The sequence below is a fragment of the Crocuta crocuta genome, unplaced genomic scaffold (genome assembly GCF_008692635.1).
Source record: "Crocuta crocuta isolate KB4526 unplaced genomic scaffold, BGI_CrCroc_1.0 scaffold54, whole genome shotgun sequence".
NCBI lineage: Eukaryota > Metazoa > Chordata > Mammalia > Carnivora > Hyaenidae > Crocuta > Crocuta crocuta.
The window spans coordinates 3,430,485-3,452,355 of NW_027530356.1; the positions used below are offsets into that span (position 1 = coordinate 3,430,485).

Below are 21,871 nucleotides of genomic sequence, written 5' to 3' on the forward strand. Positions count from 1 at the left end.
TCCCCAAATGTAAATTGGGGCGCAATTACCAAAAATGCAGAAACGATCAAAGGAAAAGGAGTACCTTCCTGACGCCCCTAGTGAAAACTACTCACTCCCTCTGTCACGTATGCAGAGCTCCTTACTTGTGTCTCTTTCTCTGCCTGGTCACACTCTGAAGGAATGTTTATGTACCTTTCCATATCATCCACTAGCTTATCAGCTCCAGACGGTAAGTGGCTGCAGCAGCTGCATTATCCAGAGAATGGTGTCCTAAAGATCCCCAAAATTAGTTTAGAAATATTCTGAGGAGTAAATTTAAGTAAAAGTAAATGCCGTTTTCTCTGTTCTATTACAATCAATTTTTATAAATTTTTAACAGTTTTACCTAAAATGAAGAGACACAAAATGAATATGGGAGGGCATAAATTCTCCTTAATTGCTTTCCTATCTTCTCTAGATATGTAACTCACAAAATATTTCTCATTTTAGTTGAAAATCTTTTTTCAAATTATTATTATTGTTGTTGTTGTTATTTTAGAGAGAAAAAGAGACAGAGAGAGCAGGGGAGAAGGGCAGAGGGAGAGAGAGAGAAAGAATCTTAATCTGGCAGAGCCCAAAGCAGGACTCAGGACTCTATCCTGTAACCCTGGGATCATGACCTGAGCCAAAATCAAAAGTTGGACACTCAACCAACTGAGTCACCCAGGAGCCCTGGAAATCTTTGAAATAAAGATTAAAAAGACACAATGTTAATCTAATTGTTTCTGGAGCTGATTTCTCCTAAAAGTCTCTTTAATAGTTTAACGAATCCTCTATCTGGTATAACTTTTGAATAAGACTAAAACTAAAACTTCCTGGGTAGGAAGAAAACTGTTCTCTGACTTTTCTAACTTTTATCTGGGAAGATAATTGTAGGAAACCATCATGGTAGAAAATACATGACTAAATCTATCAAAGTTTCTCCTACAAACATTATCAAATAAAATGCAGCAGATTAATTTCATAGTAAGATTAAGAATAAGACTCAAATAGGGGCGCCTGGGTGGCTCAGTTGGTTGAGCGTCCAACTTTAGCTCAGGTCATGATCTCAACAGTTTGTGGGTTTGAGCCCCATGTTGGGGCCTGTGCTGACAACTAGCTCAGTCAGCACAGACCCCGGAGCCTGTTTTGGATTCTGTGTCTCTCTCTCTGACCCTCCTTTGCTCACGCTGTCTCTCTCTCTCAGAAATAAATAAAACATTAAAAAAAAAAGAATAAGAATCAAATACTGTAAAAACCAAGAAAATATCATTTTATGGATGAATATTATTCATCCATTAAAAAGGGTGAAGTACTGATGATGCTCTAACATGAACCTTGACAACATTAGGCTAAGAAACCAGACACAGAAAGCCATATATGATATAATTCTACTTATATAAAATGTCCAGAAGAGGCAAATCCATAGAACGTAAATTAGTGGTTGCCAGGGGCTGGAGGGAGGGGGAATGGAAAGTGACTGCTGATGGATATGCACATCTTTTTGGAGTGATGAAAAGGGGCTGGAATCAGATAGTGGGGATGGTTGTACAACTCTGTGAACATACTAGAAATCACCAGGTTGTACACTTTGAAAGGGTGAATTTTATGTGGATTATTTCTCCAAAATTTTTTTTTTAAGGAATGGAGGAGGCTTAATGAGATTTGGCATGAAAAGATTGTTTGTAAGGGCCTAAGAAAGGCATGTAATTTGGTATTTATATCTGGGCAAAGACAAAGAGTAGAAGAAAAAAAACATAAAAAGAATACCCAGTAATTACATCCTTAAGAATTTAAACATTAAAGATTTTAATTACATTGATCATATCATGAGACAAATCGTTTTCCCCTTTTGGGAAAGTTTATAGTGACTTGCTTCCTTTTGGTNGATACTAAAAATATTGCCAGCAGCCTTTCTTAGTTCTTTTGGTCTATGAATTGTGCGACAGTCTTAGCTGCAAATCAGGCAACTTTATGATGCTGTAGCACTTAAACTCACTTGAGCTTTGTAAGAACTTCTTATTTATTTGCAATAAAAGCATATGGTTTGTAGACCACGCCAGGAAATCATATCCTACCATCTACACTTGCCTCAGTGAAACTCAAAAGACTTCCCTGGATTTTGTTTTCCTCATTCTTTGAATTTTAATCCGTGTGTTTTTAGTCTTTGAGTTAACTAAGAAGCCTTTTCGTTCTGTGAACTAAGCACATTCCTTCAAAACCACAGGCATCCACTTCTCATTGGATTTATGACAATCACAACATTGGCATGCAGGTAAAAAAAGAATTCAATTGCTTTTCCCATCACACCTCTGGTTACCTCAGGGAACCCCACTTTAATGGGAAGGAAGGAAGGATGATTTTGGCCATCTTAACCAAGTCCAAATATTCCACAATATTCCATAGTGATCTGTCCATTCCTCTGCACACTTCTACAGCTCTAGCTATGAATCACATTAGAGTTTTGCCTTTCAGAAACCAGAATTTCAAGGAAAACAGATTCTAACAGACAGCAGCCTATAGGAACTTCCCTTCTTCAGAACAGTCACTTTAGGAAATAAAGGGAGAGAAGCAAACCATGAGAGACTCTTGAATGCTGACAAAAACTGAGGACTGATGGATGTGGGGGGGGGGATGGGCATGGAGGAGGACACTTGTGGGGATGAGCACTGAGTGTTATGTGGAAACTAATTTGACAATAAACTATTATAAAAAAAAAAAGGAAATTCCTTTCTGAATCTTACAGTTAAGTTTATGGATTAAACTACTTTCAAGGATGAAATGGCCTGAGAGTATTCTAAACTGAGATTAGGACCTTATCCTTAGTTTGACACACAACATGGGTCACTCAAAGCACTTAATAAATATTTAACAAAACTGAATCAGTAACATTGTAAGAATGAGCTAGAAAAGGTTTTAAAATTTGCACTGTTTTCTCCATCAACACAATGACCAACATAAATGAGTGGATTATAGCTGAATGTAAGAATAAAGAGTAAGAAAAATTAAGAACAAAACAGGTAAAACGCCTCAGATGGTTTGTGAGAAAGGGCAAACATCTCTTTTGTGCTGCCTCTTTTTAGCTGGTTTCTGGGCAGACTGTTCTGTGAGAGAAAATGTGATCACTGTAATAGAGGAAAATGAAAGTTGTGGTCTTTCCAAATAAAAAGGGTCAATTTAGTCTCAAGAACAAGAAAAGAGCATGGTCTCCCCACTCTGACAGCTACATAATTAGTACTATGTCCTATGATAACAAACATTACTTACGCTGTAATTATAAAAAAATTCATCTTACAAAAAGTGGCTTCGGCTTAAAACACCAATGATTTAGTAGTAGACAAATTTCAGAGGACTCTGATGTAGCTATTTGTATTCCTAATACTCCCTTTTACTTTAAGCCTATTAAGAAGATAAAATTGCTTTTCCTGTATTTCCCCATATGGTAAGTAGAACCTTAGAGATTTGTGCCTATCAAGCATAATTAAGTCATTTGAGTTCCTGGGCAAATCCTGTAGAGCGATATAAACATGGGAAAAAGAGCCACTGCTATTCAGTGATCAAATCAAAAAGGTATTTTATTGCCATAACTTACATCCATAGTACATAGTTTTTGCAAAGTAGAGAAATAATGGGTTTATTCTGCTTTTATAATTAAAACATCACTTTCCAAGTTTGTAAAACTCACTGAACTGTCCAGAGTAATGGTGGAGCTGGGCTTGTTTGTTTTGTTTTTAAGGGAAGTATTTAAGTTTGAATACAACAGCCATGGTTGTTTTGTCTTATTTATTTTTAATTTTTTTAAGTAGGCTTCATTCACACCCAGTGTAGAGCCCAATGTGGAGTTTGAACTCACAACCCTGAGATCAGGGGGGGAGCTAAGATCAAGGGTCGGACACTTGGTGGTTTTAAAAGTAAATATAGTTAAATTAGAAGCAATGTAGTATGATACTCTTTTCACCATAATATTCTCTATCATTTGTGAAAGAAAGGTAAAGAGAGGACAGTAACCTATGATTACGTAAACTGTGGAAGGATAAGTTATGGAGGGACTTAATTAAATATATATATTTAAAAATAGGGGCACCTGGGTGGCTCAGTGGGTTAAGCGTCCAACTTCGGCTCGGGTCATGATCTCAGGGTTCATGGGTTCGAGCCCCACGTTGGGCTCTGTGCTAACAGCTCAAAGCCTGGAGTCAGCTTCAGATTCTCTCTCTCTCTCTCTCTCTGCGCCTCCCCTGCTTGCACTGTCTCTAAAATAAGTTCAGAGAAGAGTGAGTATAGTACAGCAGGAAGACTTTAATACAGCAGCTGACAGAACTTCTTGAATATAAGGCTATGAAACACTACAAAGTATTATTTGTTTTCCTTTTGAGATTGAAAACAACACAGATAATTCTCCATTTAGATGTAATATTAAGTAGAAAAAGAGAACTGGCTTAAATAATGTCTTGAGAGTCTCATTTTTTTTTTTCACTAGTATGAAGGAAAAGAAGACAGAAAAAAGGGACTCTGGCCTAACCCTATATGTACAACTCTCAGTCTGAGTCCTTTGGGGGCTAAGTAGTTTTGAACAGCTGAGTTTTCTGGAGAGCTATGTGTGTATCATTCCAAGAATTAAAATTTGGAAGGAAAATATTACTAAAATTGTATTTAGAGTCTATGATCTTTAGTCCTCTCTTCAGACTCCAAAGGTTTTTTTCCTTTATAAAAAATTTTTAAAAATGTTTTATTGGGGTGCCTGGATGGCTCAGTGGGTTAAGCACCCAACTTCGGCTCAGGTCATGATCTCACGGTTTGTGGGTTCGAGCCCCGCGTCAGGCTCTGTGCTGACAGCTAGCTCAGAGCCTGGAGCCTGCTTCGGAGTCTGTATCTCCCTCTCTCTCTGACCCTCCCCTGCTCACGCTGTCTCTCTCTCTCTCAGAAATAAATTAAAAAACATCAAAAAAAAAAGTTAAAAACTCTTTATTGAGAGAGAGAGAGACAGACAAAGCATGAGCAGGGGAGGGGCAGAGAGAAAGAGAGACACACAAAATCTGAAGCAGGCTCCAGGCTCTGAGCTGTCAGCACAGAGCCTACTGTGCGGCTCGAATCCACTGGCCATGAGATCATGACTTGAGCCGAAGTTGGATGTTTAACTGACTGAGCCGCCCAGGTGCTGCTCCGAAGGTTTTTTGTTTTTTGGGTTTTTTAAAATATGAGTCATTTAAACTTACAGAAAATAAGAAGGAAAAGAAACAGCTATAATCTTACCACCCAGAAACCATTAGGAAGTATACAGAACATAACTCAAGGCTATAAAACAATGAGATCCTCAGTCTACATGAGTATCTTCTAAAGCCTCTTACTATGCTAAATTCACACCCTTTTTGTCCAGTTCCAAAGACTAACCTCTTAACTTTCTCCAAAGATTGTACCCTAAAAGGCTTCACATTGTTATAAATTTTAAGGACTCCCACACATGCATCCTTCACACAATCTTAATGATTTTTCATTTTCCTTAGCATCAGATTCTCATTTTTCAGTTTTCAAAGGTATATTTTCTTTTTTATGGTATCCCCACCACCTTTTCGATTTGCTGATTTAAATTTGCCTAAACTTGGAAACATCAGTAACAAAAAAAGCTCACTGAAATTTTTGAAACACAAAAAAGACTTCCAATGGGTAAAGTAAGTATATAAGACTTTGTGATATATATGAATTGGTCATTCCCTACTCACAGCTCTGTTCTCAGAGATGTTACTATTTGTTTTTGAGACATGCACAATACGGCATTTAACTCTAAACATGCATCAGCCAATGCTGAAAAACCAACGTGCTTATAATCCAAAATGACTTAATAAAATTTAGATAAAGATAGGCATATTACCCAGAGTCATGATAACTGCTCATACAGGAGAAGGGTGACTACATCAGCAGAAAGTATGTTCATATTTATTAGCTACAGAAAAAGTGAAAATCCAATATGCCATAAAACAAACAAGGCAGAGGAGTTCCTAAGGATGTGGGATGTTTAAACAAGAAACAGCCTCATTCAATGCCCTGTACTTATAGTGAGCCTCGGGTTCAAGAAGTTAGGAGACTGCTCCCAACTCATTCTGGCCCAAAAAAGTGAAGGAGGCAGAACATCAGAAAGAATAAAGTACAGAGAAAGGAGGCCAGGGAAGTTTGACACAAATAATAAAAGGCTAATATCTCTTTTCTTGTTTTGATTGGGGTTAGATCAGTGGATATAGAAGAAAGGTGGCCTTAAAGGGGCACAGTGCTATTATTTCAGTCTTGGCTGGGGTCAGCCCTGCGTATTTTCTACCAAATGTGGATAAATAAGAAGCCTCATGGAATCTTGGCAGGCATGTTGCTTTTAAACCTGATGACATGCTACTATCAGTTCATGTAATATACAAAGTTTTTTTGTTTGTGAGGTTAACATAAAAGCTTCATTAATCAAGTTATCATGATTATTAAAAGTTATTTGATTATAGTTTATTAATATCTAGTATTAGTTGTTTTGCAACTGCAGAACATATACCTATGGCAATTAAACGGTGGCAATTAAAATTGTGCTTTTCTTCCACTGGCCTCTGTTCCCTACTAGATTCTCTTTTTTTTTCCTTTTTTTTAAGAGAAAGAGAGGGAGGGTGCAAGTGGACCCTCTTTTTTTAAGAGACTCTTTTTTTAGGAGAGGGAGAGAGAAGCAGGGCTCACCCAAAGCCGGGGAGGAGGGACTCAAGCTCACCCGATGTGGGAATTGAACTCCTGAACCATGAGATCATGACTTGAAATGAAGTCAGATGCTTAACAACTGAGTCACCCAGGCACCCCCAGACGCTCTCTTAAGAGAAAGAAGAAACAAAATGTCACTCTGACCCAAAAATCTCTAATTCTTAGGATGTAAGGCATTGACAGAACCAAGAGTGCAGCTTTGAGTCTGACGGTTTTAAAAGCATTCCTGGATTACTCCATGGGGATGGGGCTCTCAGAATAAGATATGTATCTAAGACTGAACCTCCATTTCCACCCTTCTGTGTTTTTCTCAAATCTGCTACTCCTTAAGTTTCCCTGTGTCCCTGTACTCCGGGCTGACCTGACACATCAGCATCTGAGTTTTTCCAGCTGATAGTTTACAGTTACTTACTAAAAAACAAACAAGTTTGTAAAGAAGGGATATACATGTAGTAAACATGGACTCCTTCTGCCCTCTTTATATACTTTACCCAAATAAAATGACAAAGTGACTAGTTTATATTTAATTAAGAGGTGATTATACTACTCCTATATCCACTATGTAAATGACACCATGTCTCTTAGATGCTTTGTGTACTAGGGGAAAAAAGTGGTCCTTGATAAAATGTAATATATGATCACACAAATTTGAGTATTATTTAAGCAAATTAGCCATGACAACTCAAACTTAAGCAACATAGTAAGTACTTAACTACCTTCACTAGCCAGAAAAATGCATGAACCACCTAAACAATGTAGCATTTAAAAAAATTCATATTTACTTCCAACTATTCTGTAGCTATTAACATTGTGGGTGCTTTTAAAGGTCAAAAACAATGAACTGTCTAAAAATATTCTGAATAGCAACAGTATTACATTGTGAATTTTATTTTCAAATTTTGGCAATAAAGAAGAAAATAATAAAGTTAAGCAATCAAAAGAAGTACAAAAAAAGACATTCATATACACCAAAGATATGAATAGGACAGATACACTTCCAGTTGATTCAACGGTATGTACACATTTAAAATATAAAATACATCTTAATTTGTTAAGAAATGGACCACATTTAGCACCAGGAAAGGAACTTTACTTTAGTGTCTTTTTTTTTTAAGTTTATTTATTTATTTATTTTGAGAGACACAGTATGAGCAGGGGAAGGCCAGAGAGAGAGGGAGACAGAATCCCTGCACTAATAGCGCAGAGCCCAATGCAGGGCTTGATCCCATGAACCGTGAGACCATGACCTGAGCCCAGATCAAGTCACACACAACCGACTGAGATACCCAGACAACCCTTTAGCTTTTCATCATGATCTCAGTATCTTGGCCTAGAAAAAGAAATTTCATGGGAACTATATGTATTTATCACTTTAATTAATAAAAAATTAAAAAAGTAACTGTCGCATATTATCAATACACAAGTAATTCAAAGGGAATGGGTCCTTAAAACTGGAACTACTTGATATTGCGCACAACTCGCCTACAGTGGTTTGTTTTCATCTCCTCCAATGCTTGTTCCAATTGCTGAACCAAATGGAGCAGAGTGGCTGGGTCTGTCTGCAGAACTTTGGTGTTGTGATCTCCGTTCTGATTAAGGTGTAGCTTTATAGTCACTGATGGTTTTATCTGTTGCCTGAGGCTTCTGCTTGCAAGCTTCATTTTAAATGGAATAAGAGCATAATAACTGTTTAATAATCATCTGCACCCATAATATTTATAATTAACTTACATCATATACAAAAATCTAATTTCACATAAATCACAGACTTCAAAATGGAAAATTAACTTTCAAACCTTTGGAAAGAAAAAAGACATAAGAATATATACGCAATCTTGCCAGGCAGAAGGATTTCTTAAACATGATATAAAAGGCACAAACCATAAAGGAAAAACCTGGTAAGTTGAAATACATTAAAATGATTAACACTTTCTTTCAAGGATACCTAAAGATGGTGGAAAAAAAGCCACAAACTGAGATAAGATATTTTATGATGCATATAACAACAACAACAAAAAGATTAGTATGCAGAATGTATGAAAAACTGTTCTGATTAAAAACAACAACAAAACCCCCCACAAGACCAAGAGAAAAATGTGCAGAGGACCTAAGTAAGCAATTCACAAAAGAAATAACACAAATAGATAAACACAGGAAAACAAGTTCAACTTTATTAGAAATCACAAAAATGGCAATAAAAACATAAGAAACTGTTTTACACATATCAGACTGGCAAGATTTAAAAACCTGCCCCTATAGGGCACTGCAAGTGATAGTAATGGGAACTCTCATCCACTGCTAGTCAGAGTGGTAAGAGAATAACTTTGGCAAACAATATGCAGTACCATCAATTCCACTCCTAGGTATATACCTTGAATTCTTACATATATCATATATTTGTAATTGTTTGTTTCCAAGAGTAAAAAATTAGAATAATCTCAAATACTGTTTAACAACAGAATGAGTGCATTGAGATTATTCATAAAAATAAAATGCTTACTAATTTTAGTGAATTTGTAATGAAAAGAAACAAACTATAGCAATATAAATTGTCATGGATAATTCTAAAAAAATGTTCAATCAGAAAAGCAAATTGCAGAGGAATACATAAAGTTTAATGAAAAAATATGTGTTAAAAAAAACTATAAAGAAAGGATTAACAGCAAATTCAGGAATATGGTTACCTCTAGGGGGGTGGGAGGGGTTGTAATTGGAGGAGGTCACAGATGGTTTCATTGTATTTCTTTTTTTTTAAATTTTTTAATGTTTGTTTATTTTTGAGAAGGGGGGACAGAGCATGAGCGGCGGAAGGGCAGAGAGAGAGGGAGAGACAGACACTGAAACAGGCTCCAGGCCCTGCTCTGGCAGTCAGCACAGAGCCTGACGCGGGGCTTGAACCCACGAACTGCGAGATTATGACCTAAGCAAAAGTCGGACACTTAACCGACTAAGCCACCCAGGCGCCCCTAATGTTTGTTTATTTTTGAGAAGGGGGGACAGAGCATGAGCGGCGGAAGGGCAGAGAGAGAGGGAGACACAGAATCTGAGCTGACAGCACAGAGAGAGACTCTCCAGGCTCCAAGCTGCCAGCACAGAGTCCGACGTGGGGATCGAATCCACGAACCGTGAGCTCATGACCTGAGCCAAAGTCAGATGCTTAACTGACTGAGCCACCTAGGCACCCTGGTTTCATTGTATTTCTTAAGCTTGGCAATGGGTACTTGTTTTACTATTATTCTTTAAACTGAGTATCTGTAATCTTTTGTTTGTATGATATATTCTAAATGTTTTTAAAAAGTACTACTGACATATTTTTAAAGAAAAAAAGAAAACCATTAGAAACACTGGCTAACTTGGAAGACAAGGCAGTTAGCCCTAGCACCACACTGTTCTTGAAAGACCATCCTTCCTTAAAAGGAACCAGGCTCTTCTTAAAGGAATAACTGATTGGAAGTCTGGGATAGCAAAGGTGCAGGATGAGCCTGAAACATCTTGCTATACGGGAAAGGAAGATTGTTGCCTAAAATTATTGGAGTCATGTCAAAAGGACAAGAAGCCAAACTGAAGAGACTTCCAAGTGAGTAAAAATCTAAACCTGAGATTTCAGGATTAATTCATACCACAACACAGAATATTCTAACTAGTAACTTCTTCCAATTAATTCTAGGTGATCTGGCTTTCAAAAGAACCCAAGATACTGATCCACAGCTGAAATTTAGTGTTTAAAAAATAATTTGGAAACAACAGGTCAATCCCCTTGAGTGAGTCAGTCCCCAAACATAATACAGGTACTTGTAAGTTAAAATATGTCTTTAAGATCATTTATCTAGTACAGAAAATTATAGGTAAGATAGGTAAACTATAAGTATGATGACTGAATATACTACTTATTGATTCATTTACACATTATTTATACTTCTTTTTCCTCTATATCTGCATTGATAGACAGGGACCAAATGTATCCAGGTGTATAAACCATGAATTTTTCATTCGAGGACTCAATCTATCCTCAAACTTTTAGACAACATAATTCTAAATTAATATCCTTTACAAATAGGCATCTATATCATTCTTTAAAATTTCTAGATGAAGATTATACAACATCCCTAACAAACACCTCATAAAACATATTCAGACCTAATTTTTTCTCAGAAATAAATTTCAAGGACAGTACTACAGGATTAAGAACAGTAGCCCACTAAGTTCCTGATATGCACTTACTTTTTAAAAGGGATGAAATTCTGTCCTTCTCCTTGTAAAACTAACAAAAGCAATTTAAGTAGATCAGTCCTAAAAGTAAATCCTCCCACACCAATCTCAGATGCATTCGATTTACTGATGCTATTATGTGCATTAATTGTGCTGGCAATTTATGAAGGGAACTGTTTCTACTAGAAACTTAACTATGATGATTAATGTATTTCTCATAAGCAACTACACAATAATTACATGGTAATTGTCCATTCACTACCAGTGTCCATGAGACAAATCGGTTACTCAAAAATGAAATGTCCTGTAACTTGTTACTAGTTTCCTAAGTCTTCCTCTATAAGGAGAAGAATCTACTCCAGCTAAAATCCCTTTTAATAATTTTGACTAATGAGCTCAAAATCAGTTCTCTAACTGAATAGCCCTTAACTGCTTTCACCACATGAAGCAATATTCATTCAGTATACACAACTTTAAACTACATTAGTTCTTGTAGTAACAACTGTTCAAACCCGTTTCACTGGGTAAATGAGCTCTCTCAAGTTTTAGAAAATTCAATTGCTTAAGTTTCTAATTTCTAAAAATGTCTTCATTGGGGCACCTGGGTGGCTCAGTCAGTTGAGCGTCTGACTTCAGCTCAGGTCATGATCTCACGGTTTCTGGGTTCGAGCCCTGCGTTGGACTCTGTGCTGATGGTTGGCTGGGAGACTGGAGCCTGTTTCAGATTCTTTGCCTCCCTCTCTCTCTGACCCTCCCCTGCTCACGCTGTCTCTCTCTCTCTCTCTCTCTCTCTCAGAAATAAATAAAACATTAAGAGACAAAAATAAAAATGTCTTCATAATGGAAAAACTCAGTGCAAATCAATAAAGCCAAAAAAATAACTTCTAAGGGCTACCAGAACCCAAAATTCAGAATTATCCCCACGCAAGAGAGATAAGGATGTACAATATAAATTATTGCTGAATCTCATTAACATGACCATCCCTCATCTCCTTCACCTGGTTATTATGAACGGACCTAAACACAGAAGTTTAGCCCCAATGATCTCCTCCCTCCCATAGCCCCACAGGATTTGCTGCTTATGCTGTCTCCAAGAGCATGAACTGTGTCTGGTTCTTTATTTTTTTTATTTTTATTTTTTTTTTTATGTTTTTTATTTATTTCTAGGAGAGAGAGAGAGACAGCGTGAGCAGGGGAGGGTCAGAGAGAGGGAGTGACAGACTCTGAAACAGGCTCCAGGCTCTGAGCTGGCAGTCAGCACAGAGCCCGACGCGGGGCTCGAACCCACGAACTGCGAGATCATGACCTAAGTGAAAGTCGGAAGCTTAACCGACTAAGCCACCCAGGCGCCCCTGTGTCTGGTTCTTTAAATCCACAATACCTAACACATGAAAACTGTACAGGAAATATTTGATAAATAATTTAAGAAGCTACTTACCCTCCCTCACCCCCACCTTTTTAAAAAAAAATTCAGCACTGAATGCCTATTATGTACCAGGCATTGTGCTCGGGACACAGGACTGAACAAGACACACTACTTTCCCTCATGGAGCCTATAATCTGGTTTATACCGTATCCTGTGTTTATACCTACTCAAGTACTTATCACACTGGATTATAACTGCTAAACCCTCTAACTGAATTTCTGTATCCTGTTTGGACCATCTTACCACCATTCAAATCAGAAAAAATCCTGTAATAGTAATTTACAAACTTTATTGCAAATTACAATTACCTGGGTAACAAGCAGAACTCTAAAAAAATTCTGATGCTCAGGCCAAACCCCATAACATAAATCAGAACCTCTGGGGGTGAAACACAGACAAGAAAATATTTTAAGACTCCCCAGGCCGTTCCGATATGCAGTCAAGTTTGGGAACTAGTGTGCCATACATTCAATGCTCATTCCCATATCCATGTGGGCCTTTACAATTTATGCTGCCTCTTCTTCCAAGAACATTAACCCTGGTTTTCTCTATTTATTCACTCTTCTGAAATTTAACCTCCTTTTGTTGAAGCTTTCCTGGATTATGCAAGCATACACTGAACAACCTAAGCTACAGGTTTTTGAAATATAGTATACAACTGTTAACTTCAGGTATACAATTATATTTTCCCCCTCCAGTAATTTATAACTATCCTTAATTACTAGTCATTCTGAGAAAATCTAATACCCCTAATTAGATGATAACATCTTTTCCAACTGAGAAAATGTCTTATACTTCTTTTGTGCACCAAAGCATTTAGCACAGCTCTAATCAGCAAATGATGACATTCGATAAAATATCTATTAACTTATCTGTCACTGCTTGATAAACAGCTACATACAAGAGTCTGAAAACTTTCTTTCAGTTATCAATGTGGCTTTACAAATGACTGAATCTTACAAACGTAAAGTGTAAAATAAGCCAGGCACAAAAGAATATTTACTGAGTCATTCCATATATAGAAAGTTAAAGAACAGGTAGAAGTAATCTATGTATTTGAAGTCAGGATGCTGGTCACCTTTGGAAAGGAAGGAAGGAGAACTGGTAAGAAGCAAAGAGGATGCTTCTGGGGTGTTTGTCGTGGGCAAGTGTTGGTTTTACGGGTGTTTTCACCATGTGATAATTCACGAAGCTATACAACGACCTAGCACTTTAATACGTGTGTGTTTTGCTTAGACAAAGTTTTTAAAAATCAAATACCACTTTAAAAATCTGCATGACCATCTCCTTTCCAAAATAACCTATTCCTTACAAACTTTGCAAATGAAACTGATGTAAACACATTAAGCATATCAGAAAATGAACTATTTGTTGAAATGGTCTCAAAATAAATATTAAAAAAAAAGTTTCAAACCAAAGTTTGGTTAAGGTGGTAAAAAATACAATAAACCTGAGGATATAGAACTAAAATTAATCTTAATCTGTCAGGTGGGGGAAAAAAAACCATACCTGTACATCTAGTCGCCATTCAAGGCTGTGGTAACTGGGAAGGTCTGGTGCCAATTCACTCAGAATAGTTCTGATCTCTTTTCTGTTGTCTAGATAAAGCTGAAGCAATAATTTGTTCAATTCTTCAGAGAATCCCAGAACAAAAACAGAGTCTTGGAAATCCAGTTCAGAAATCTGAAAGTGAATGAAGCTTAAGAGACCATCAAATTTATATTTGTCTAGTAAATGCTAAAATATTTGATACACATAAAAGAATATGATATCTCCTAATTCTTTTCTGCCTGGAAAAAAAAACCAACGTCCTTTATTTTTAAAGGTAACTCTTAACCACTATTTTAAAGTCTGAGTTTCTGATACATAAAAATACCTGTACTAAAGCATGAAAAGAAGTATTAAAATGCCTAGTTTCTCTCCTATTCTCCATTAAGCCAGATACTGCTAAATTTCTCCTTCCTCCTAGGATACATAGTATTGTATATGGCTCAATAACATGAAGAATTAGAGGGAATTCTAGTTTATACTAGCAAGAAGCATTCACACCACCAGATCACATTACAGTCATATTGTTTAGGCATGGCTTCATCAAACCAACTATAAACCGTTAACAACATGACTGAAATAAGCAGGTGCCCGCCAGGGCTATGATGTCCAGTATACTGGAGCTTTTTTTTTTTTTTTTNCGCCCCATACTGTACCTTTTTAAGGTCGAAGAAATACAAACCACTCCACAGAAGCCCTTACCATAAGCTTTGAGCTTTCAGTGAGGAGGTATGTTAATCCTTCCACACCATGCTGGACAGTGTCACTGCTCACATTGAGTTTTCCTGGGGAAAAGGAAAAAGAGCAAATAAATACTTGTGTGATATTTATTCTTTTATTCAAAGTCTTACTTAGGAATAAATGTTACCCATTATTCCGTATTTTCAAACACTACAGTGAAAAAGAAAGAGTTAGTAATAGCCTCCTGTTCATTCTCCACTGCCGGACAAATGTTTTGGGTATTTGCCGCTGGTGCAAACTTCTTTTGAAAATGCAGACCCGTGGAGACTAGTATCAGGCGTACAGTCCCTCTCTTGAATGCCCAGCTACTTCAAGTCTGGTGTAAGAGGAACTCAAGGCTGACAGTCACAGAAACCACCCTTGTCCAGCAGGGAAAAAACAATACTGCAGCAAAAGCGGATATCTGAACAACTAATAATAACCAAATACTTGCATGATATGAATTGCTCACCCAGCTCTTCCACACATTTTGGTGCATTTAAGCATCAGAGTATCTCTGGCAGATAATATTATGTCCATTTTACGCCTGACAACACCGAGTTAACAGAAGCTTTAAAAAATCTCAAAGCTACGAAGGGATGGGAAGGATTTGCGCCCTGAAGAGACTTTCTGCTTTTATTCTACCACAATGAGAATAAGACTCTTGGAGCTACAAAAACCCCTTCCTCTCCACTTCCTCTCCAAGGTGCCAAAGAATGGCCCGCATTTCCCCGCGAAGTGCCTCTCCCAGCCTTACTGGCGGCGCCTTCGTAGATCTTGGGGTTTGAGCCTCGCCGCAGGAATTCCACCGCAATCCGCCCAAACTCGGCGACCACTACAAGGGAAGCCAGGAGACCATAAGCGCCGGGCACACCCCTTGATCCCCTCCCCCAGACCACCGAACCCACCCTCCGCGGCCGCGCCCCCTGACCCGTGCTGTCCACTTGCGGCAGAAAGGCCAGGTGCTCCTTATGCTCCTCCGACAAGTCCAGCAGCATCTTCCCAGGTCGGAGGAATTCACTCAGCAACGTTGACCCCGCCCTCGCCACTTCCGGGGCCAGCGTCCAAACGCAAAGAAGCTCCGGCTCCTCCACATCCTCAACTTTGGGTTCCGGCCTATCTCAGTCCTACACGCGAACGCCCGTCGGCGGTGTATCCCGGGGTTGGAAGATTCTGCCGTTAGCAAATCATTTTGAAAAGATGTAGCCTGGTGGATGCACGGTGCCATGCTCTGTGGAAGATGAAACGATGTTTAAAATCCGACACTCCCTCTTGTGGAGCTTACGTTAATATCAACAGCTAACATTTATTAAGCACCATATCAGGAAATGTTCTTACATGTATTTACTTATTTAGAATTGAGAAGAATTTTATGAGGTAGGTGCCATTACTGTTCCCATGAGGGATAAAGAGACAGAGAAAGGTCAAGCGACTGAAACTAACTTATAGAGCTGTTTGCACAAAGCTTGCGTATCTCTTATTTGATTTATTTATTTATTTATTTATTTAATTCGCTCAACAGGTATGACCTCATTTTTACAAATGACATATCAAAGCTCCAAAGATTACATTATAAGCCAGAGACACAGCTGGAAGAAGAGGGTCAGATCCCTTGATCCAAAGCCCGTCGTTCTACACAGCAGGCTGAAAGCTGAAGATTTGTAACAAGTTCAGTGAGTGATTATGAATTAAGATAAAGATAATGATAACAGGGGCACCTGGGTGGCTCAGATTAAGCCTCTGACTCTTGATTTTGGTTCAGGTCATGATCTCACACTGTGTGTGGGTTTGAGCCCAACACTGGGCTCTGTGATGACAGCGTGGAGCCTGCTTTTGGGATCCTCCCTCCATCTCTCTTTGCCCCTTCTCTGCTCTCGCTCTCTCTCAAAAATAAATAAATAAATAAACATAAAAAAAAGAAGATGATGATGACAACAATGACTGAACTGTAGGGTTCAGAACAATATATTTTTTTTCTCATTCATGAGATATTTATTAAAATAACACATTTAGGGAAAAAAAATCAATACAATGTATACATCATTACCATCATACAAAAAAGGATTTTATTTTGGGAAATCGATTCCTAATTTATGGCAAGTTTTACTTTCAGAAATAAAACCACAAAACGACACAATCTAATTCAATCTTAAAGGCTGGCATGCTGAGCAAGGAATGTTCTTATTCTTTGTAGGAGCTCCTTCTTTACACTGTCAGGTACCAGGGCTCTGCCTTTTGGTGTGATTTCAGCCACCAAGTCATCAACAGTAACGTGTTCTAGTCCTTTTTCTTTAATTACCTCTTTACAGTGTGCCTTCAACTGGTCCTTCCAGCCACATTCAATTAATTTAGCTCCCAGCAACTCTTTGAGGCGTTCTCTTTCTCCAGTTTCTATCAACTTTTGGTTAATCGCTGCTCTCATCTGCGCATCTTTGTTCATCTTGCTAACCTACCACACTCTTCGGCTGCCCGGACTTAGACCCTCCCAGAATAATATTTTTATCTTTGTGTGTTGAGGCAGTGTGAAAATTTGGTTCCTTTCCCAGCTTTTTCTTCTCACCTGCTGCGGTTCAAATATCGGAGACTCCAGAATTGCTAATTGATAGGAAGACTTTCCAAATCTTGCCCCTTGGTGGGGAAGTTGGTGGGGGAAGAGAGAAGGGGCTGGAGAGACTTCCTATCTATTGTTATATCTAGGGATTGAGATAACTCTCTTATACTCTGATTCTACTGGGCAGAAATGAAAAGTGGAAGTTTTTCAGCTCTATTCGCTGTGTGTACCTTGTCCTTCACGTTGATATTGTTTGTTTCCTCCACTAGTGCACAGAAAGAAAGGTTCTTAAACTTGTCAGTTAAGTCTTGAAGCAGTCTTTGCAGAGAGAGCACAATATTTTCTTAGACTGTAAGTTGGAGACCAGCAAAAATGGCATCATTTCCTAAAGAAGCTTTTATTCTGAATTGAGAAAATGTCCATTTTTAAAGAATAGTTTTCAGAAAAAGTAAAATCATGATTCTTTTACAAATATATAATGAACACACATCAAAGATTGTAGTGGACCCATGGGTTAATGAGGGAATCATTGCAGTAAGAACCAGTTTCAGCTGGCCCAAAGGAGATAATTCAAGAATCATGCATCCATAGTGAATGAGGAATGCCAAAATGAATCTACAAGTAGATATAATACTATGTCAATATGATATAGACTTTATTCCCTGTGATCTGAGGGACTAAAAATGGGGACAGGGGAGGTGAAGGTAGGGAATAGAAGTAACAGAATGGGGTGGCTAAAGAAAGTGGTCAAGAAGCCAAATTATAGCTGGGGGGAAACAGCCTGGGAGTTAAAACTCTCTGGGATACTTTATAGAGCAACATTTTATTACTAAATGTCATATTGTTGTTTAGAGGAAATTACCTGAATGAAAAATCCAAAGTCTAGATTCTAGATCTGGCTTTATACTTACTACCTATAATAGCTATACGCCTCTAAAACGTTGTTTTTAAATGTTATAAACTTAGCCTTTTTTTTGTTTTTGTTTTTTTTTAAGAGTGAAAGAGAGAAACTGTGTGTATACACGAGCAGTGGAAGGGTAGAGAAATAGGGAGAGAGAGGATCTTAGGTAGCCTCCATGCTCAGCACGAAGTCCAACGCAGGGTGTGATTCCTCAAGCTGGGGCTCAATTCCACAACTCCAGAATCGTGGCTTGAGCCAAAGTCAAGAGTCGAATGCTCAACCGACTGAGCACCCAGGTACCCCATTGTACTCTATTGACTTCACTTGATTGTGTCCCTCACTTTAGTGTCATCTCCACAGGTGGTTTAATGATGACTGCCCTTCTCTGCCATGCAGGGCTGTTATCATGCTTAGATGAACCAGTAAGTTCACATTAAGGATTTGATTTTTTAAATGCTTATTTATTGATTTTGAGAGCAATAGGAAGCAAGCAGGGGAGAGGGAGAGAGAGAGGGAGACAGAATCCCATGCAGGCTCTGCACCATCAGCAGAGATCCCACTGCAGGGCTCGAACTCATGAACAGTGAGACCATGACCTGAGCCAAAATCAAGAGTTGGATGCTTAACCAGCTTAACTACCCAGGAGCCCCAAGAAATTTATTTTAATGATCAAGTGAAACAATAAATTAGTGTTAAACTACTGAAAGATTTGTAAACTGAAGCATTTATATTTTTATAGGAGAAAATTTTATGTGACCAAATCATTGCAAATTCTGTGTGCATAATCATCCTAAAATCCATTCATTTGATGCAACAAATATTTGTAGAGCAATCACTCAAAGGTTCAAGCATATTCTATGCCTTGGCAATTTGGAGATGAATAAAACAATGTCTTTCCCTCTGCACAGTAACAGTAAAGTGAGGGAGACAGTCAGGTGAAGTCCATACAATAAGATGAGTATGATGAGCTAATACCTGAGGATTGGACAATATGATATGGAACCCCATAGAGAAGGTAGCAATTAACTCTGATTCCAATAAGATTCAGGCTAAGACTAAGTGCCTCAGAGTATGCCTGTGCATGCTAATACAAATGCTTTACAGTTGTATCACATTGATCTTAGTGTATAAGATCTTAAAGTCACTTCATGCCATTTTACTTCTGGGGTTAAAGTGAAGAAAGTATAGATACTCGGTATTTTTTCATTTGATTCTGGCAGGGAACAAGGCTTCATATCAATTGTCCTCTCACTTTCTCTCCTTATCTTTCTATCTCCCTCCACCTCATCCACTTTCCTTTTCCTTGAGATTTCCCCACATTCCTTTTTCCTTCTTAGGCATCCCAGCCCCAGAATCTTTGCACCACCATTTCCTTGGCTGTGTTTCAATGCTGTGTAAAATATTATCATCCTCTGCAAGGAACTGCAGTTTGATTCAGCATACATACTGTCAAGGGGATAAAAGCCTGATCACACCCTTCAGTCACATGGATTGCCCTCTCCTGAGTCTGAGACTGGCACAAAATGCATGATTTAGTTCCTTTGAGTTTCTTAAAAATTATTTTAGTTCATCTTTTCAATTGGATTATAAAATAGGTACATAAAATGGAAAAGATAAAAAATATTCTTTGTTGAATGTTCTCAAATTGAACCACCTAGTTACCCAGATCAAGAGACATAATGTTACCAGTGCCCCATAACCTTTGCTGGGTCCTCTTCCAGTTACTGTCCCCTCTTGTCTCTACGGTGAACTAACACCTGAACACATGCTGTCTTACATCTCTTTGGCATCATCTTCGTATTTTCTTTTACATTAACCTTCAATGTGGCCCAGCCCCTTAATATCTAACTTGAAACTTAAAGATATTTTTAAAAAATGAGCTTTAGGTTTTAGGTGCCTCTTGCTGTAGTAACAGAATCTATCTTATAAATCTTCTAGCAAATAACATCAAAAATATAAAATATTTAAGAAAAATTTAACAAAAGTTTTATACCCAAAACTAAATAACGTTGATGAGAGAAATAAAGGAAGATATAAATAAATGGTGACATATGCCATGGATAGAGAAATACATCATGGGTTGTAGGATCCATTATTATTAAGATATATCACTTGTGCCCAATCAAAATCCCAACAGGCTTTTTTATAGAGAATGACAAGTTTATTTAAAAATCTACATGGAAGTGCAAAGGACTGAGAATAGCCCAGACAAACTTGGAAAAAAAGAACAAAGCTGGAGTAGTCATACTATCTGATTTCAAGGCCCACTATAAAACTATAGTAATTAAGACATTGTGGTATAGTATAATTATAAGTAAATAGATCAATGGAACAAAATAAAGAGTCTGGAAATAGATCCATAAATATATTATAAATTGATATTTGACAAAGATACCAAGGTAATTCAATGAGAGAAAAGAAGGTCTTTTCAACAACTGGTGCTAGTACAATTTGATAAACTTATGGGGAAAAAATGAATCCTAACCCTCCCCTCATATCACACACACAAACTTAATTCAAGATGGATTATAGACCTAATGTAAAAGCTAAAACTATGAAACCTCTAGAAGAAAACATACAAGAATATCTTCATGACTTTGAGGGAAGCAGAGGATTCTTAAAGAGGAAACAGGAGACGTGAACCATAAAAGAAAAAAAATGATAAATCGTATTTCATCAAAGTTAAAAACTTTCATTCATCAAAAGGCACCATTAATAAAATGAAAAAAGTGACTCAGCCTGTGAAAAGATATTTGCAATACATGTATCTGTATGTATTTGTGTCATACAGAGAATTTGTGTCATGAGTATATAAAAATCTCCAATAAACTAATAATTAAAAGACAAACAGCCCAATATTCTGGGTGGGCAAAACACTTGAGTTGATACTTCACAAAAGAAGATACACAAATAACCAATAAGCACATGAAAAAACTTTCCGTATCATTAGTCATTAAGGAAATATAAATTAATACCAGAGTGAAATGTCATTTCAAACCCACTAGAATAACAAAATCAAAAACACTGATGACACCAAATTTGATGAGCATGTGAAGCAACCAGAACATTTGTACATTGTTAATGGGAGTATAAAATCATAAAACCACTTTGGAGAACTGTTATGCAATTTCTTACAATGTTAAACGTACATTTACCCTACTATCCAGTAATTCCACTCCTGGGTATCTGCCCAAGAGAAATGAAAGCTTATGTCCAGAAAAAGACTTTTACAATAATATTCATAGCAGTTTTATTCACAATAGCGAAGAACTATAGGCAACCCAAATACACATACAGCTGAACAGATAAATTATGGTGTACCCATACAATGGAATATACTAGGTAATAAAAAAAAAATTCAAAGAAAGATCTGAATGAAAGAAGTATAGATATTGGAGTTATTAGACCTAGACTCTAAAATAACTATGAATAATATGTTCAAAACATTAGATGACAGATGGAAAATTTTAAGTAGAGAAGTAAAAACTGTAAAAAAAAAAAAAGAAAAAGAAATCAACAAATTAGAATGCAAATATACAATAGAAAGAATGTATAGTTCACTGTAAAAAACTATACTATTAAAATTGATAAAAACCATTTATGTTTAATAATAAGTAGTCAGCAACTGTTTATGACAAAAAGAAAAGTAGAGAGAGCAAAAGTTACTGATACCAGGAATGAAAAGGAATATTACTACAGAGAAAGAGAGAGAAAAGAATATACTATCAATACATGCAACAGTATAAAGAAATCTCAAATATTACCTGGAGCAACAAAAAGCAAAATCATACAAACC

The 21,871-nt window shown here is 37.3% G+C and overlaps 1 protein-coding gene, 1 long non-coding RNA gene and 1 pseudogene across 4 annotated transcripts in view; 1 reads left to right on the top strand and 2 right to left on the bottom strand.

Annotated features, from left to right (window-relative positions):
- Nucleotides 1–7,592: 7,592 nt before the first annotated feature.
- Nucleotides 7,593–15,672, bottom strand: COMMD2 (COMM domain containing 2). Its single transcript, XM_077765858.1, has 5 exons — nucleotides 15,555–15,672; nucleotides 15,381–15,458; nucleotides 14,606–14,688; nucleotides 13,865–14,038; nucleotides 7,593–8,375 (listed from the first exon to the last, which is right to left on the bottom strand). Exons 1-5 carry the CDS (start codon nucleotides 15,619–15,621, stop codon nucleotides 8,178–8,180), a joined length of 600 nt encoding a protein of 199 aa, XP_077621984.1. The 5' UTR covers nucleotides 15,622–15,672; the 3' UTR covers nucleotides 7,593–8,177.
- Nucleotides 15,673–15,795: 123 nt separating this feature from the next.
- The window catches only part of LOC144233066 (uncharacterized), a 54,277-nt gene continuing 48,201 nt past the window's right edge, over nucleotides 15,796–21,871 (top strand). For 2 of the 3 annotated variants that reach the window (XR_013335581.1, XR_013335583.1), the window contains exons 1-2: nucleotides 15,796–16,000; nucleotides 16,146–16,296. This is a non-coding gene — a long non-coding RNA (uncharacterized LOC144233066). The remainder of the gene's footprint in view (nucleotides 16,001–16,145; nucleotides 16,297–21,871) is intronic. The other variant, XR_013335582.1, reaches the window with a different exon arrangement.
- On the bottom strand, nucleotides 16,667–17,097 carry LOC144233064 (transcription and mRNA export factor ENY2 pseudogene; annotated as a pseudogene).

Coding starts and splice junctions, on each gene's coding strand:
- COMMD2 (XM_077765858.1), bottom strand. CDS start 15,621: ATGCTGCTGGACTTGTCGGAGGAGCATAAGGAGCACCTGGCCTTTCTG. Junction 15,459..15,554: donor GCCGCAAGTGGACAGCACGG/GTCAGGGGGCGC, acceptor CTTCCCTTGTAG/TGGTCGCCGAGTTTGGGCGG. Junction 14,039..14,605: donor CTGAAAGCTCAAAGCTTATG/GTAAGGGCTTCT, acceptor ATTCACTTTCAG/ATTTCTGAACTGGATTTCCA.